Source organism: Piliocolobus tephrosceles, chromosome 17, assembly GCF_002776525.5.
Source record: "Piliocolobus tephrosceles isolate RC106 chromosome 17, ASM277652v3, whole genome shotgun sequence".
Lineage (NCBI taxonomy): Eukaryota > Metazoa > Chordata > Mammalia > Primates > Cercopithecidae > Piliocolobus > Piliocolobus tephrosceles.
This window is the reverse complement of record NC_045450.1, coordinates 32,217,562-32,236,775: the sequence shown is the minus strand read 5'-3', so window position 1 is coordinate 32,236,775 and position 19,214 is coordinate 32,217,562. Positions and strand designations below refer to the sequence as shown.

Here is a 19,214-nt window from a genome sequence, read left to right as displayed (position 1 = left end):
ATTACATTTCCAGGAATATTTTGATCAAAATGTATTAAAGCATACAATAATGTAGAAATATTTTATTAACCCATATATTATTGGCAAAGATACAATAAAAAGATTTCTCACACTCTTTATTAGCATACTTTTACTTGATTAAATGGGGTGCCTCTAAATGAAGAGTAATTGGTATAGCTAATAGTTATTTTTTTAACAGTGCTTATAGTTATTTGATAAACGTATGTAATGCTTTTGTTTTACTTCTCAAAAATTGAGAAGGTAAATGGGTCTAATGAATGGATTATGCATCCTTTTACAACTCAAGGGCTTTCCAGCTGCTTGCTTTGAACAGCTTAAAGGAAGAAGACCTAATGGATAGAGCCCTGAAAGTTATTTTTGTTGATAAGTAACTGTGATTTTTTATATTTGACTACAGAGAGGTTCAAAAAACTGGGAATCCTTGCTGTAATAAACCTCCTTTCATTCTAATCTGCCTTTTTATATGAGCAAGATTTCTTAGCGTTTACGTCTATGAAAACGAAAAGTGAGAATAGGCTGTATGCCTGGAAACTGTCTCATTCTAGCAAGAATGCATATTATTTTAAGGATAAATAAATTAATATATTTTAAAGCTTTATTCATCACTCTTAAAAATGCGTTTCCAATAAAATTTTACCTTTCGCTTAATTATCACAGTAATAATATGTATTTTCATCAATTGTATGCTAATAGTTTAAATAATTCAACTTCAAAGAGAGTTTTTTTAAACACTTGAGATCCATGAACAAAACCAATTAAATGCAAACTTTATTTTGTACAGCAGTTCATAGACATATTTTTTCTTTGGAAAATTATCCCAGAACCATCACTAAAAAGACTTCACATATAAAATCATTTTACATCATAATAAAGTTTTCTGAGAAAAGTTTAAGGAAGTACTTTTCAAGTTTAAGGATACAAGAGAAAGATGTACAATTTCTGAATATTCAAGAAGACCTTCATGTGTTTTTTTTGTTTTGTTTTGGATTCTTTTGTGGATGATAGGGGATGGATGACAATTCAGTTATGTTTATATTCTACGGGATGCATTTTTTAAAGTAATTTTATTTTAAAATTTTAATAATTCTAATAGATTCAAATATTACCTATTTTGCAGCTATTTGTGCTGATGAAAACATTTAGATTGTTTTCTTAGAAATTATTTATGTGTTAGCTGGTATATGGTTTTTCAAAATTATTTTGAAGCATATCTGGGGTAAAGATGTTTGAAGACCACAGGACTAAAAGAACTAGGCAGCCTATAGAAGTAAATTCTTCTTCATGCCAGAACCATTTCCTAGTAACTGCTTTTACCTGGATATCTTAAATAATGATATTCAATATAAGCTGGTCATTCAAAAGTGGGCAAATTAGCAGTCATACAAAGAACAGTTACTGTAGGCAACCAAAAGCTACAGTTGGCATTAATTACATTTAAATTCATCATTTGACAAATGCTATTCTTTGAGATTAAGGGAGATGATGCCCACAAATTAGAACACTTTGACATAATTTTGTTTCTTGTGGGGCAAAAGCTAGTAATTGGAGTTTTCTACAGAGGTCAAGAAATGTCAGTGAATACACTCAACATGGCTTAGAATGGCCCACTTTTTCTTCTGTTTCTCTTTTTTTGTAATCAGAGCAGTTTTTATTTCTGACCTTAGCCTTCAAATGGTGTTGGGCACATATATGAAAAGGTTATACTTTATGTGAAATCAGTTGCTTAAAAAATATGGTATCTGCTTTTTATTGCTGAAAAACTATAATTTGTACAAAGAGTAACTTTTTCTTTAGCTTTTAAGTTCAGGGATACATGTGCAAGATGTGCAGGTTTGTTACACAGGTAAATGTGTGCCATGGTGGTTTACTGCACAGATCATCTCATCACCTAGGTATTAAGCTCAGCATCCCTTACCTATTCTTTCAGATGCTCTCCCTCCAAACCCCTCCCTCTGAAAGGCCCCAGTTTGTGCTGTTCCCCCGACCCCATGCGTCCATGTGTTCTCATCATTCAGCTCCCACTTATAAGTGAGAACATGCAGTGTTTGGTTTTCTGTTCCTGTGTCAGTTTGCTGAGGATAATGGCTTCCAACTACATTCATGTCCCTGCAAAGGACATGATCTCATTCTTTTCATGGCTGCATCATATTCCATGGTATGCATGTACCACTTTTTCTTTATCCTGTCTATCATTGACAAGCATTTAGGTTGATCCCATGTCTTTGCTATCATGCATAGTGCTGCCAGGAACATATGTATGCATGGATCTGTATAATAGAATGATTTATATTCCTTTGGGTGTATACCCAGTAATGGGATTGGTAGATCAAATGGTATTTCTGCCTCTCAGTCTTTAAGGAATCACCACACTGTCTTCTACAATGATTGAACTAACTTATATTCCCACCAACAGTGTAAAAGTGTGTTCCTTTTTCTCCATAACCTTGCCAGAATCTGTTGTTTTTTGACTTTTTATTACTCGTCATTCTGACTGGCATGAGATAGTATCTCATTGTGGTTTTGAGTTGCATTTCTCTAATGATCACTGATGTTGAGCTTTTTTTTCATGTTTTTTGGCCACAGGAATGTCTTTTTTTGAGAAGTATCTGTTCATGTCCTTTGCCCACTTTTGAATGGGGTATTTTTCCTTGTATATTTGTTTAAGTTCTATAGACTCTGGATATTAGAACTTTGTCACATGGATAGATTGCAAAAATTTTCTCCCATTCTGTAGGCTGTCAGTTCACTCTGATGATAGGTTCTTTCGCTGTGCAGAAACTGTTTAGTTTAATTAGATCCCTTTTGTCAATTTTTACTTTCGTTGTAATGCTGTTGGCGTTTTCATCATGAAATATTTGCCCATGTCTGTGTCCTGAGTGGTATTGCCTAGATTTTCTTCTAGGATTTTTGTAGTTGTGGGTTTTATATTTTAAGTCTTTAATCCATCTCGAGTTAATTTTTGTATATGATGTAAGGAAGGGGTCCAGTTTCCATTTTCTGAATGTGGCTAGCCAGTTTCAAAGAGCAACTTCAAAGGTAGAAGGATTAATGAATATTATTTTCTACTATAAATCTATTAACACTTTAGTTCTTATTGACAACTATATATATATATTCAGTTTTTCACTTCAGCTCTTACTGACAGCTATATATGTATGTATGTGTATATATATATATATATTCAGTTTTTACTCATCTTAAAATGCACCACAAAAACGAACAACTGTTCTTTCATTTTCTCTACACCTTTGGTAAACATCAGAACAGTAAATAGACACCGAATAAAATAAACTCTAAGGATCATCTGCTGCCTTTTAAGACGTGTAACTGTAAAATAGCAAAGCATAGGCACTAAGTATAAAGCTTAAAATACTGTGAAGAACTTAAATGTTGATTTTAAATGTTCAAAAAGGCAGATTGCAATTAATATATTGTTAGGAGTGACAAATTCATATTTGTCAGGAGTCAGGAAGGAAACCAGAGTGAGTGAAGCAATTTGGGAAAATTAACACTTGGGTTGTCTTTATACACTAGGTCTGTCTCAACAAAGCCAGTTGGTTGCCAGACCATCTGATATTTCTGATATTTCAAGAGAAGCTGGAAGTCCAGACTTTTATATGAAATCAGATTTTCTTTTTAAGTTATAGCAATGAATTCAAGATTCTTAAAGGAGTATATGGGCCAAATAAAACACATCTTTATGCTCAATTTGGCTGATGGTCTGTCCCTTTATGACTTTCGATTTATCACTTTTCTAGAGTCTTCCTTTGAAATAAACATTTGGTTAAATGGCTCCTAGGAAAAAATGTCACAAGGTAGTTGAGTTTTTCCAAAATTCTAGCTATACCTTATTTCACAGTAAGCCTACTAAAAATTTTATAGGGAATGAGATCAATAACTGCTCAGGTTAGAGACAGAGCCACATGATCAACCTCATTGAGCTTTGCTCTATAAAAGTCTGTTTTTAATCATTCTTGGCCTATAACGTGAATTTGATGGCAACATTAGGAAAGTTTTCTGAAATGACTTTGGGTTAAACTTGTCAGAGAATCTTTAACCCGAGTTTGATTATTTTGTTAGTAATTTAAAATACTTTAATGCTTAGAAATTATTGAACTGATGAATAAATGGTCTTATCTTAAAAATAAGTTAATAAGTCATTATTAAACTGGATATAAATGAAACTATTTTAAAGATTTCTAACCTTATATATGGTGAAAGAATAATCAAATCCATTGCTTGGCATGAATTACCTTACAACATATGCTAAATGCAATTTCTCAATTCATTTTAATATTTTCTTATTACCATGACTTTATATTATAGAGTTCAGGTTAAAATAATGAAATTAGTTTATATGAATACTGCTTGGTTTTGATTTTACTATCTTATTTAGGTTAAAGTGTGTTTAAGCCCTGCTTGTGCTAAAATATGTGTAGAAGGCTGTTGGAAAGAGGTTGCTGTTTGTAGAACACATTTTGTGTAGAGAAAATTTTCTCCTGATGAATGCTTATTCTTTTTCCCAGATTCCACCTGCCAAGAACAAATTAGTCCATTGTGTCTTTCTGATTTCCAAAGACATCAAAACCAGATTCACAGTTATAAACCTTGTTTGCTATCCAGTCAGTTGGATACTGCGTTGACAATTAACTTGGACTTAAATAGCCTTAAATTGCTCTATTGGAGATGACATATCTGTGGTTTCATATTGGACTGGAACATATTATTATGAAAATGGTAGTGAATTCTAACTGCTGTAGAGAAGAATCGGAAATGCTGCTTGAGACTGAGGTTCAGTCTAGCCGGCATTCGCTGACATTTCATGGGAGCCAGGTCCTGGTTAGGCATTGTGGGTACAGATATTGATGAGTCAGGGTTTCTGGGGGAGCTTTACAGCATCAAAGAGAAAGTTACTAAAGTAACTTTAATGCAAACCAGAATGCTATTAGGAAGGAATGGTGTAGCAGGAAAACAGTAAGAGAAGAGAGAAGCTCTTTTGGAGAAAGCTGATTTGAGTAGAGCCTTGGTAAATGGGAGTATTCTTACCTAGTGAGAAATTATAGGGGAATGACTTTATTTAAACTTGCTCTTTCTTCTATAGTTGATAGAGGTACTACCAGTGTTACCTTCTGGTTTTGATATTTATACTGTGGTTATATAAGATGTTAATATTAATGGTAATCAAATGAGAGATAAATGGAAACTTTGTGCTATGGGCTTTTCTTAGTAAGATAAAATTCACATAACATAAAACTTTAAATTTATCATAAAATCCCTAGTTGTATAATTTATAAAGTGTACAATTTAGTATCATTTAGTACATTTACAATTTTGTACAACCATCTGCTCTATCTGGATCCCATACCATTTATCACTCCAAAGGGAGCCCTGTATCCACTAAGCCAGCAGTCCCCAACCTTTTTGGCACCAGGGACTGGTGTCGTGGAAGACAGTTTGTCCATGGACAGGGTCGGAGGCCAGGTGGTAGAGGTGGTTTCGGGATAAAATTGTTCCACCTCAGATCATCAGGCATTAGATTCTCATAAGGAGCGCACAACCTAGATCCCTTGAATGCGCATTTCACAATAGGGTTCACAGTCCTTTGAGAATCCAATGCCACCGCTGATCTGACAGGTGACAGAGCTCATGAGGTGATGCTCACTTGCCTGCCGTTCACCTTCTGCTGTGTGGCATGGTTCCTAAAAGGCCATGGACCTGTAGTGGTCCACAGCCCAAGGGTTAGGGAACCCTGCATTAAGCAGTCACTCCCTTTTCTCTCTCAGCACCTGACAACCACAAATCTGCTTTCTGTCTCTATAGATTTAACTATTATGAATATTTCACGTAAATGGAATTCTCCATGCGTGACCTTTTGTTTCTGCCTGTTTTCACATAGTATGTTTTTAAGGATCATCCATTTTGTACTTGTCTGTATTGTATTGGTAATTTATTCCTTTCTGAGGCTTAATAATAGTCCGTTGTATAGATATATGACATTTTTGTTTATCCATTTATCCACTGATGCGAATTTGTGTTATTTCCACTTGTGGGCTGTTGTGAATAGCACTGCTAAGAGCATTCATTTTTCGAGTATTTGTTTACTTATTTTTAATTATCTTGGATATATAGCTAAGTGTAGAAATGCGGGATCATATAGTAATTCTGTGTTTAACTTTTTGAAGAACTGCCAAGCTGTTTTTCAGAGATGCTTTTAGTTCTTTCATCCATTCTGAGTTAAATTTTGTATGTAATGTGAAGTAGGGGCTTAAATTTATTCTTCTGCATGGTCCAAAACTTTAGAATTAAATTTGTAAAAGAGAATCATTATTATTTTCCACAATTAGAAAACCTTCTATGACATTAATCATTTATTTTCTGATTCATTTAAAAAAAGATTAAAGATAATAAATATGACAGCTACAACTATAAAACTCTTAGAAGAAAACAGGTAAATTTTCATGGCCTTGCATTGGGAAATGGATTCTTGATATGATACCAAAAGAACAAGCAAAAAGATGAAAAGTTGATATATTGGACTTAATCAAAATTAAGAACTTGTACTATCAAGAAAGTAAAAAGATGTCCGGGCATGGTGGCTCATGCCTGTAATCCCAACACTTTGGGAGGCCGAGGAGGGCAAATTGCCTGAGCTCCAGAATTCAAGACCAGTCTGGCCAACATGGTGAAACTCTGTCTCTACTAAAAAAAAAAAATACAAAAAATTAGCCAGGCATGGTGGTACATGCCTGTAATTCCAGCTACTTGGGTGGCTAAGACAGGAGAATCGCTTGAACTCTGGAGGCGGAAGTTGCAGTGAGCAGAAATTGCACCCCTGCATTACAACCTGGGTGACAGAGTGAGACTCTGTCTCAAAAAAAAAAAAAAAAAAAAAAGTAAAAAGACAACCCACAGCCTAGGAGACAAGTCATATACTGGCTAAAGACCTAATGTCCAGATTATATAAAGAACTCTTAAAATGCACCAACAGGGACCGAGGGCAATGGTCTTGTAATCCCAGCCCTTTGAGAGGCCAAGGAGGGAAGATCCCTTTAAGCCAGGAGATCAAGACCAGTCTGGGCAAAAAGGCAAGACCTCGTCTCTGAAAATGGATGGATGGAGGGAGGAGGGAGGGATGGATAGCAGTAAAGCAATACATAACATACACAATTTAAGAATGGAAAAATAATTTGAGTAGACATTTTTCCAGAGAATATATACAGATGGCCAGTAACCACAGCAAACATGTTCAGCATCATTAGCTAGCAGGAAAATACAAATCAAACCAGAGTGAAATACTGTATCACACCCTCTAGGATAGCTATAATAAAATAAATGGACAAGAATAAGAGAGGATTTGGAGATACTGGAATTCTACATTGCTGGGTATAAATGTAAGATGGTGAAGTGGAAAAACAGTTCAACAATTCCTCAAAAAGTTAAACATATATTCCTCTATGACCCAACAATTCCACTCCTAGGTATATACCAAAAAGAATTGAAGACACATGTCCACATCAAAACTTGTACATTAATGTTTGTAGCAGCCAGAAAGTGGAAACAAGCCAAATCTTCAGATGAATGGATAAGCAAAATGTAAAAACCCAAACAATGGAATATTATTCCACCATAAAAAGAACTGAGGCACTGACATATGTTTCAACATGGATGAACTTGAAAACATTATTCTACCTGAATGAAGCCAAACACAAAAGACCTCATATTGTATGATTTCATTTATGTGAAATGTCCTGAACAGAGACAGAATGCAGATTTATGATTGCCAGTGAGGGGAAATAGAGTACACAGTTTCTTTTTTGGTGTGATGAAAATGCTTGGGAGTTAAATAGTGACGATTCTACACTGTGATCATACTAAAAACCACTCAAGGCACTTTAAGAAAATGATTTGTATGGTATGTTGAATGTATCAATAAAAATAAATAAATTTTTAAGTGTTTTGCATGCAGAAATTTTTATTTTAAAATAATGCTCATTTGATGTTTACCTTAAGAAAAGTATTTTTATGTTATTTTTTAGGAATTTATCATGGCATGCAGCATTGACCACTACAAGTAAAATGCGAATTCCACATTCTCATGCATTTATTGATCTGACTGAAGATTTTACAGCAGGTGAGTTGCACATAAATCTGAAATTGTTTTGAGTTGCCAAAGAAGTATGGGGTTTTATTTACTCTACACTTCGTATTTAATTGCTAATGAAGTAAATGTTGAAATTAATGTTAAAAGGACGTTAGAAAGACAGTGATTTGGAAACATGGAAAAAGTCCTGACTGTAATAAATAAGTCTTTAGCCATTGTCGTTTTGGTTGTTTGTTAATAACTGCCTCAGAATTTGAATTCTCTACTTTTTATGAATTCATGATAATTTCACCACATTTTGCCTGCTGTTTTTTTACCTTTTTTGTTAAAATTTAAAAAATAATATGTGCTACAAATTTAACGATAAGGAAAATCTTTAGCTTATGTACAAGAAGAATTTCACAGGCTTTTAAAACTTGTTATTACGGAAAATTGTAAACAGAAAATTGGACAGAATGTCATAATATATGCCCATTTAACCATCACCTAGCTTCAACAATTATTATATGGCCCAATCTTGTTTTCCCTGTAAATGTACCTACAAGTTCCTCCTATCCAAGATAATTTTAAATTAACCCCCAAACAAATAATTTCATTTTTAAATATTTCCATCTGTATCTCAAATTGTGAAGACTTTTTTATTTAAAACTGCCAGATCATTTTGAAACCTAAACAAATTAAACAATAATTTCTTTTTTTGAGAGAGTCTCACTCTGTCCCCCAGGCTGGAGCACAGTGGTGCATACGATCACAGCTCACTGCAACCTCTGCCTCCCAGGCTCAAACTATCCTCCCACCTCAGCCTCGAGACCATCTAGGACTACAAGCATGTGCCATTATGCCTGGCTAATTTTTGTATTTTTTGTACAGATGGAGTTTCCCCATGTTGCCTAGACTGGTCTTGAACTCCTTGGCTCAAGCGATCTGCCCACTTTGGCTTCCCAAAATGGTGGGAGTACCAGCATGAGCCACCACACCCAATCAACAATTTCTTAATGTCATTGAATATGTAGTCGTTATTCAAATGCCCAGATTTTCTCCTACATGTTTTTATCAAATCAGGAAGTTAAACAAGGTTCATGCAGAAGTGGAGAAACCATCTGTGCTATACACATCTGTGCTGTACAGTTGTGTGGATTTTTCAGATTGTATCCCAATGGAATTAACATGTTACATGTTACTGTGTTCCTAGTATCAGAATTTAAAAATTTTTTTTTTTTTTTTTTTTTTTTTTAGAATTTAAAAAATTTTTTTTTGGAGACAGAGTCTTGCTCTGTTGCTCCAGCTGTAGTGCCATGGCACTGTCTCCACTCACTGCAACCTCCACCTCCCAAGTAGCTGGGACTACAAGTGCATGCTGCCATGCCCAGCTAATTTTTTTGTATTTTAGTAGAGATGGGGTTTCACCATGTTGGCCAGGCTGGTGTCAGAACTCCTGAGCTCAGGCAGTTCGCCCACCTTGACCTCCTAAAGTGCCGGGATTACAGGCATGAGCCACTGCGCCCAGCCAGAGAATCAGAATTCTTTTGTGGGTGGTGGGAGTGGGAATATCAAGAATATTTCCTAGGTGTTGCTGTATGTTTCAGCTCATTAGGTGATGTAGTTTAAGTTCTCTCTCTTTTGTGATATTAAAATTGATCAGTAGGTTCAGTTTTCCTCAGCATAGATCATCCATTACAGTATTCTCTAATGGTTAGGAGGTATGAATGATTATTGTCAGGCCCATTATTTCAATAGGAGTTGCAAAATTGTGACACACTGAATCTATCACTCTACTGCAGGTATAATTAGCTAAATTTTCTGTTAAAAGAGGGACCTGCCATGCTCACTTCTTTAGTCACCTGCAGTACAGTTGAGACAGGCAAGATAAATTATTGATTTCACCACCCCCGCTCCCACTTCCCACCATTTTATGTCAGCATTCAAACACTTAACAGTCTGATTTTACAGTTACATTTTTATATAATGTACTAATTGCAAGTGAGTAAAGCAGGCCTGGTGGCTGTGAGATATAATAAAACTTATTTTCTTTAAAAGTATTCCACGATGCAAAACCAAATTTTCATTGAGAAACAGGTAGAAAATAATATTGCATAATTTAAACCTCTTAATTCTGGATTGATTATGACTTTTGCTACAACATTTTCATTATTGACATAGTTTTCAAAGTTAAAAATATTTATTGCCCAAATACACTGTGGATTTTACTGACTTAAAACCACAAATTTAACCTTTTATCTAGTAAATTTTTTTGAATCTAAGATTCTAGGTACTTGAATATGCTTTGTATGTTTTGGTTGGGAAGAGAGGGGAGAATTTAAGAAAACAGATTATTTTTAGTGTGGTTTATCTGGTATGCCAAATCACATGGAAACCTCAATAATAAGGTGTTGACTACATTGCAGTGGAAGTTGTCTTAGAAGTTTGCTTTTCAAGATGAGAACATTCTATATTTATAGGTTCATTTTTTAATTTTACTTTTGGTATACACATGTATCCAAACTTTTGTTTCTTACAACTCCTTTTTAGGAAAAATCTATCTTAATGACGTTTTAGAAATGTACTTTTAGTTCAATAGCATGAGACTTCCTTAAACAATACTGACTTTGCATTTAAGTAAGCTGCCACCATGGCTGCTGCTACCCATCTGCACAAGCAAAGTGAATGAAGGAGAAATAAGTCTTTCCTAGACATACAAAAACTGAGGGAATTCATTACCACTAGAATGGCCCTACATGAAATTCTTAAGGGAGGCCTACATTTGGAAGCATAAAGACAATATTTACCATCATGAGATCACACAAAAGTAGAAAACTCACCGGTAGCTCAGACACAACAAATAAAAAAGAGAAAAGACTCAAATGTTACCAGTACAGACAACCACTATATCTCATTGATAAACAATAAGAGATAAAGAATGAACAAAGGATACGTATGCAAAACAGCCAGAAAACAATTCATAAAATGAAAAGAATAGATCAGGTGCAGTGACTTACTCCTGTAATCCCATGATTTTGGGAGACTGAAGCAAGCAGATTGCTTGAGCTCAGAAGTTTGAGACCAATCTACGTAACATGGTGAAACCTTGTCTCTATCAAAAATAAAAAAAATTAGCCAGGCATGGTGGCACAAGCTTGTGGTCCCAGCTACTCAAGAACCTGAGGTAGGAGAATCACTTGATCCTGGGAGGCAGAGGTTTCAGTGAGCTGAGATCATGCCCCTGCACTACAGCCCAGGTAACAGAGTGAAGACCTTGTCTGAAAAAAGAAAAAAGGAGAGTTGCTTCCGAGATGGCTAAATAGGAACACCTCTGGTCTGCAGCTCCCAGCGAGATTGACACAGAAGATGGGTGATTTCTGCATTTCCAACTGAGGTACCTGGTTCATCTCATTGGGACTGGTTGGACAGTGGGTGCAGCCCAAGGAGGGCGAGCTGAAGCAGGGTGGGGTGTCGCGTTACCCAGGAAGCACAAGGGATCAGGGGATTTCCCTTTCCTAGCCAAGGGAAGCCATGACAGACTGTACAGGGAAAATTGGGACACTGCCACCTAAATACTGTGCTTTTCCAATGGTCTTAGCAAATGGCAGACCAAGAGATACCCTCCCGTACCTGGCTTGGCGCCCACAGAGTGTTGCTCACTGCTAGCACAGCAGTCTGAGATCAACCTGTGATGCTGTAGCTTGACAGCGGGAGGAGCATGCACCATTGCTGTGGCTTGAGTAGCTTACAGTGTAAACAAAGCAGCCTGGAAGCTCAAACTGGGAGAAGCCCACTGCAGCTCAGCAAGGACTATTGCCACTACATTCCACCACTGGGGGAAGGGCATAGCAGAAAAAAAGGCAGCAGACAGCTTCTGCAAACTTGAACATCCCTGTCTGACAGCTCTGAAGAGAGCAGTGGTTCTCTCAGCGTGGCATTTGAGCTCTGAGAACGGACAGACTGCATCCTCAAGTGGGTCTCTGACCCCCAGGTAGCCTGACTAGGAGACACCTCCCAGCAGAGACCAACAGACACCTCAAACAGGCAGGTGTCCCTCTAGGACAAAGCTTCCAGAGAAAGGATTAGGCAGCAATATTTGCTGTTTTGCAGCCTCCACTGTTGATACCCAGGCAAACAGGGTCTAGAGTGGACCTCCAGCAAACTTCAATAGACCTGCAGGTGAACAAACTGACTGTTAAAAGGAAAACTAACAAACAGAAAGGAATAGCATCAACATCAACAAAAAGGACATCCACACCCAAACCCCATCTGTAGGTCACCAACATCAAAGACCAAAAGTAGATAAAACCACAAAGATGGGGAGAAACCAGAGGGGAAAAGCTGAAAATTCCAAAAACCAGAGCACCTCTTCTCCTCCAAAGGATCGCAGCTTCTCGCCAGCAAGGGAACAAAATTGGACGGAGAATTAGTTTGACAAGTAGATAGAAGTAGGCTTCAGAAGGTCGTTAATAACAAACTTCTCCTAAGCTAAAGGAGCGTGTTCTAACCCATTGCAAGGAAGCTAAAAACTTTGAAAAAAGGTTAGACGGATGGCTAACTAGAATAAACAGTGTAAAGAGGACCTTAAAAGACCTGATAGAGCTGAAAACCATCGCATGAGAACTTTGTGACGCATGCACAAGCTTCAGTAGCCGATTCAGTCAAGTGGAACAAAGGATATCAGTGATTGAAGATCAGATTAATGAAATAAAGCAAGAAGACAAGGTTAGAGAAAAAAGAGTAAAGAGAAACGAACAAAGCCTCCAAGAAATATGGAACTATGTAAAGGATGAAATCAACGTTTGATTGGTGTACCTGAAAGTGACGGGGAGAATGGAACCAAGTTGGAAAACACTCTTTAGGATATTATCCAGGAGAACTTCCCCAACCTAGCACAGCAAGCCAACATTCAAATTCAAGAAATACAGAGAACACCACAAAGATACTCCTCGACAAGAACCACCCCAAGACACATGATTGTCAGATTCACCAAGGTTGAAATGAAGGAAAAAATGTTAAGGGCAGCCAGAGAGAACGGTCAAGTTACCCACAAAGGGAAGCCCATCAGACTAACAGCGGATCTCTTGGCAGAAAACCTACAAGCCAGAAGTGAGTGGGGAGAATATTCAACATTCTTAAAGAATTTTCAACCCAGAATCTCTTATCCAGCCAAACTAAGCTTCATAAGTCGAGGAGAAATAAAATTCTATACAGACAAGCAAATGCTGAGAGATTTTTTCACCATCAGTCCTGCCTTACAGAAGCTCCTAGAGGAAGCACTGAACATGGAAAGGAACAAACAGTACCTGCCACTGCAAAAACATGCCAAATGGTAAAGACCATTGATGCTATGAAGAAACTGCATCAATTAATGGGCAAAATAACCAGCTAACGTAATAATGACAGGATCAAATGCAAACAACAATATCAATCTTAAATGTAAATCGGCTAAATGCCCCAATTAAAGGACACAAACTGACAAATTGGATAAAGTCAAGACCCATTGATATGCTGTATTCAGGAGACCCGTCTCATGGGCAGAGATGCACATAGGCTCAAACTAAAGGGATGGAGGAAGATCTGCCTAGCAAATGGAAAGCAAAAAAAAAAAAAGCAGGGGTTGCAATCCTAGTCTCTGATAAAGCAGACTTTAAACCAACAAAGATCAAAAGAGACAAGGCCACTGCATAATGGTAAAGGGATCATTCAACAAGAAGAGCTAACTATCCTACATATATATATGCACCAATGCAGGAGCACCCAGATTCATAAAGCAAGTCCTTAGAGACCTACAAAGAGACTTAGACTGCCACACAATAATGATGGGAGACTTTAACACCCCGCTGTCAATATTACACAGATCAACAAGACAGAAGGTTAACAAGGATATCCAGGACTTGAACTGAGCTCTGGACCTAGCAGACCTACAGAACTCTCCACCCCAAATCAACAGAATATACGTTCTTCTCAGCACCACATCACACTTATTCTAAAACTGACCACATAATTGGAAGTAAAGCACTCCCACAGAAATACAAACTGCTATCCGAGAATACTATAAACACCTCTATACAGAAAAACTGGAAAATCCCGGAACAAGATGGCTGAATAGAAACAGCTCCAGTCTCTAGCTCCTAGCAAAAGCCACTAAGAAGACGGGTGATTTCTGCATTTGCATCTGAGGTACCGGGTTCATCTCACTGGGGAGTGCCAGACAATCGGTGCTGGTCAGCTGGTGCAGCCTGACCAGCTAGAGCTGAAGCAGGGCAAGGTATTGCCTCACCAGGGAAGCGCATGGGGGAAGGGAATCCCTTTTCCTAGCCAGGGGAATTGAGACACACAACACCTGGAAAATCAGGTAACTCCCACCCTAACACTATGCTTTACCAAGGGTCTTAGCAAACGGCACATCAGGAGATTATAACCCACACCTGGCCAGGAGGGTCCCATGCGCACAGAGCTTCCCTCATTGCTAGCACAGCAGTCTGCCATCTAACTGCAAGGCAGCAGCGAGACTGGTGGAGGGCGCCCACCATTGCTGAGGCTTAAGTAGGTAAACAAAGCCACCAGGAAGCTTGAACTGGGTGGAACCCACAGCAGCTCAAGGAGGCCTGCCTGTGTCTGTAGACTCCATCTCTGGGGACAGGGCATAGGTTAAAAAAAAAAGCAGCAAAAACCTCTTCAGATGCAAATGACCCTGTCTGACAGCTTTGAAGACAGCAGCGAATCTCCCAACACGGAGGTTGAGATCTGAGAACAGACAGACTGCCTGCTTAAGTGGGTCCCTAACCCCTGAGTAGCTTAATTAGGAGACATCCCCCACTAGGTGCAGACCGACATCCCACAACTCACACGGCAGGGTACACCCCTGAGACAAAGCTTCCAGGCAAGAATCACACAGGAACACTCACTGTTCAGCAATATTCTATCTTCTGCAGCCTCTGCTGCTGATACCCAGGCAAACAGAGTCTGGAGTGGACCTCAAGCAATCTCCAACACACCTGCAGCTGAGGGTCCTGACTGTTAGAAGGAAAACTAACTAACAGAAAGGACACTCACACCAAAACCCCATCAGTACATCACCATCATCAAAGACCAAAGGCAGATAAAACCACAAAGATGGGGAAAAAGCAGGGCAGAAAAGCTGGAAATTCAAACAATCAGAGCACATCTCCGCATCCAAAGAAATGCAGCTCATCGCCAGCAGCGGATCAAAGTTGGATGGAGAATGACTTTGACGAATTGAGAGAAGATGGCTTCAGTCCATCAGACTTCTCAGAGCTAAAGGAGGAATTACATACTCAGGGCAAAGAAACTAAAAATCTTGAAAAAAGAACGGAAGAATGGATAACTAGAATGATCAATGCACAGAAGGCCATAAACGAACTGACAGAGAGAAAAACCATGACACGAGAAATACGTGACAAATGCACAAGCTTCAGTAACCGACTCTATCAACTGGAAGAAAGAGTATCAGCGATTGAGGATCAGATGAATGAATTGAAGCAAGAAGAGAAGTCTAAAGAAAAAAGAGGAAAAAGAAATGAATAAAGCCTTCAAGAACTATGGGATTATGTGAAAAGACCAAATCTGCATCTCATTGGGGTGTCTGAAAGTGAGGGGGAAAATGGAACCAAGTTGGAAAACACTTCAGGATATCATCCAGGAGAACTTCCCCAACCTAGTAAGGTAGGCCAACATTCAAATTCAGGAAATACAGAGAACGCCACAAAGATACTCCTCGAGAAGAGCAACTCCAAGACACATGATTGTCAGATTCACCAAAGTTGAAATGAAGGAAAAACTGTTAAGGGCAGCCAGAGAGAAAGGTCGGGTTACCCACAAAGGGAAGCCCATCTGACTAACAGCAGATCTCTCGGCAGAAACTCTACAACAGAAACTCTACAAGCCAGAAGAGAGTGGGGGCCAGTATTCAACATTCTTTTTTTTTTTTGAGACGGAGTCTCGGTCGGTCGCCAGGGCTGGAGTGCAGTGGCCGGATCTCAGCTCACTGCAAGCTCCGCCTCCCGGGTTCCCGCCATTCTCCTGCCTCAGCCTCCGGAGTAGCTGGAACTATAGGCGCCTGCCACCTCGCCCAGCTAGATTTTTGTATTTTTTAGTAGAGACGGGGTTTCACCGTGTTAGCCAGGATGGTCTCGATCTCCTGACCTCGTGATCCGCCCGTCTCGGCCTCCCAAAGTGCTGGGATTACAGGCTTGAGCCACCGCGCCCAGCCTCAACATTCTTAAAGAAAAGAATTTTCAACCCAGAATTTAATATCCAGCCAAACTAAGTTTCATAAGTGAAGGAGAAATAAAATCCTTTATGGACAAGCAAACACTGAGAGATTTTGTCACCACCAGGCCTGCCCTACAAGAGATCCTGAAGGAAGCAGTAAACATGGAAAGGAACAAATGGTGCCAGCCATTGCAAAAACATGCCAAAATGTAAAGACCATCGATGCTAGGAAAAAACTGCATCAACTAATGAGCAAAATGGCCAGCTAATATCACAAAAGATCAAGTTCACACATAACAATATTAACCTTAAATGTAAATGGACTAAATGCTCCAATTAAAAGACGCAGACTGGCAAATTGGATAAAGAGTCAAGACCCATCAGTTTGCTGTATTCAGGAGACCCATCTCACATGCAGAGAAACCCATAGGCTCAAAATAAAGGGATGGAGGAAGATCTACCAAGCAAATGGAGAACAAAAAAAAGCAGGGGTTGCAATCCTAGTCTCTGATAAAACAGACTTTAAACCATCAAAGATCAAAAGAGACAAAGAAGGCCATTACATAATGGTAAAGGGATCAATTCAACAGGAAGAGCTAACTATCCTAAATATATATGCACCCAATACAGGAGCACCCAGATTCATAAAGCAAGTCCTTAGAGACTTACAAAGAGACTTAGACTCCCATACAATAATAATGGGAGACTTCAACACTCCACTGTCAACATTAGACAGATCAACGAGACAGAAAGTTAACAAGGATATCCAGGAATTGAACTCATCTCTGCACCAAGCGGACCTAATAGACATCTATAGAACTCTCCACCCCAAGTCAACAGAATATACATTCTTCTCAGAACCACATCACACTTATTCCAAAATTGACCACATAATTGGAAGTAAAGCACTCCTCAGCAAATGTAAAAGAACAGAAATTATAACAAACTGTCTCTCAGACCACAGTGCAATCAAACTGGAACTCAGGACTAAGAAACTCAATCAAAACCACTCAACTACATGGAAACTGAACAACCTGCTCCTGAATGACTACTGGGTACATAACGAAATGAAAGCAGAAATAAAGATGTTCTTTGAAACCAATGAGAACAAAGATACAACATACCAGAATCTCTGGGACACATTTAAAGCAGTGTGTAGAGGGAAATTTATAGCACTAAGTGCCCACAAGAGAAAGCAGGAAAGATCTAAAATTGACACTCTAACATCACAATTAAAAGAACTAGAGAGGCAAGAGCAAACACATTCAAAAGCTAGCAGAAAGCAAGAAATAACTAAGATCAGAGCAGAACTGAAGGAGATAGAGACACAAAAAACCCTCCAAAAAATCAATGAATCCAGGAGTTGGTTTTTTGAAAAGATCAACAAAATTGACAGACCGCTAGCAAGATTAATAAAGAAGAAAAGAGAGAGGAATCAAATAGATGCAATAAAAAATGATAAAGGGGATATCACCACCGACCCCACAGAAATACAAACTACCATCAGAGAATACTATAAACACCTCTACGCAAATCAACTAGAAAATCTAGAAGAAATGGATAATTTCCTGGACACGTACACTCTTCCAAGACTAAACCAGGAAGAAGTTGAATCCCTGAATAGACCAATAGCAGCCTCTGAAATTGAGGCAACAATTAATAGCCTGCCCACCAAAAAAAGCCCAGGACCAGATGGATTCACAGCTGAATTCTACCTGTGGTAGGTAGAGGTACAAGGAGGAGCTGGTACCATTCCTTCTGAAACTATTCCAATCAATAGAAAAAGAGGGAATCCTCCCTAACTCATTTTATGAGGCCAGCATCATCCTGATACCAAAGCCTGGCAGAGACACAACAAAAAAAGAGAATTTTAGACCAATCTCCCTGATGAACATCGATGCAAAAATCCTCAATAAAATACTGGCAAACCGGATTCAGCAGCACATCAAAAAGCTTATCCACCATGATCAAGTGGGCTTCATCCCTGGGATGCAAGGCTGGTTCAACATTCGCAAGTCAATCAACGTAATCCAGCATATCAACAGAACCAAAGACAAGAACCACATGATTATCTCAATAGATGCAGAAAAGGCTTTTGACAAAATTCAACAGCCCTTCATGCTAAAAACGCTCAACAAATTCGGTATTGATGGAACGTACCTCAAAATAATAAGAGCTATTTATGACAAACCCACAGCTAATATCATACTGAATGGGCAAAAACTGGAAAAGTTCCCTTTGAAAACTGGCACAAGACAGGGATGCCCTCTCTCACCACTCCTATTCAACATAGTGTTGGAAGTTCTGGCTAGGGCAATCAGGCAAGAGAAAGAAATCAAGGGTATTCAGTTAGGAAAAGAGGAAGTCAAATTGTCCCTGTTTGCAGATGACATGATTGTGTATTTAGAAAACCCCATCGTCTCAGCCCAAAATCTTCTTAAGCTGATAAGCAACTTCAGCAAAGTCTCAGGATACAAAATTAATGTGCAAAAATCACAAGCATTCTTATACACCAGTAACAGACAAGCAGAGAGCCAAATCAGGAATGAACTTCCATTCACAATTGCTTCAAAGAGAATCAAATACCTAGGAATCCACCTTACAAGGGATGTAAAGGACCTCTTCAAGGAGAACTACAAACCACTGCTCAGTGAAATCAAAGAGGACACAAACAAATGGAAGAACATACCATGCTCATGGATAGGCAGAATCAATATTGTGAAAATGGCCATACTGCCCAAGGTAATTTATAGATTCAATGCCATCCCCATCAAGCTACCAATGAGTTTCTTCACCGAATTGGAAAAAACTGCTTTAAAGTTCATATGGAACCAAAAAAGAGCCCGTATTGCCAAGACAATCCTAAGTCAAAAGG

The 19,214-nt window shown here is 38.5% G+C and overlaps 1 protein-coding gene across 1 annotated transcript in view; it reads left to right on the top strand.

Moving 5' to 3' along the window:
- The window catches only part of ITFG1 (integrin alpha FG-GAP repeat containing 1), a 277,510-nt gene that overhangs the window by 18,940 nt on the left and 239,356 nt on the right, over positions 1 to 19,214 (top strand). Inside the window, exon 6 of the mRNA XM_023189598.1 lies at positions 8,058 to 8,152. Coding sequence (XP_023045366.1) covers positions 8,058 to 8,152 — 95 coding nt within the window. The remainder of the gene's footprint in view (positions 1 to 8,057; positions 8,153 to 19,214) is intronic.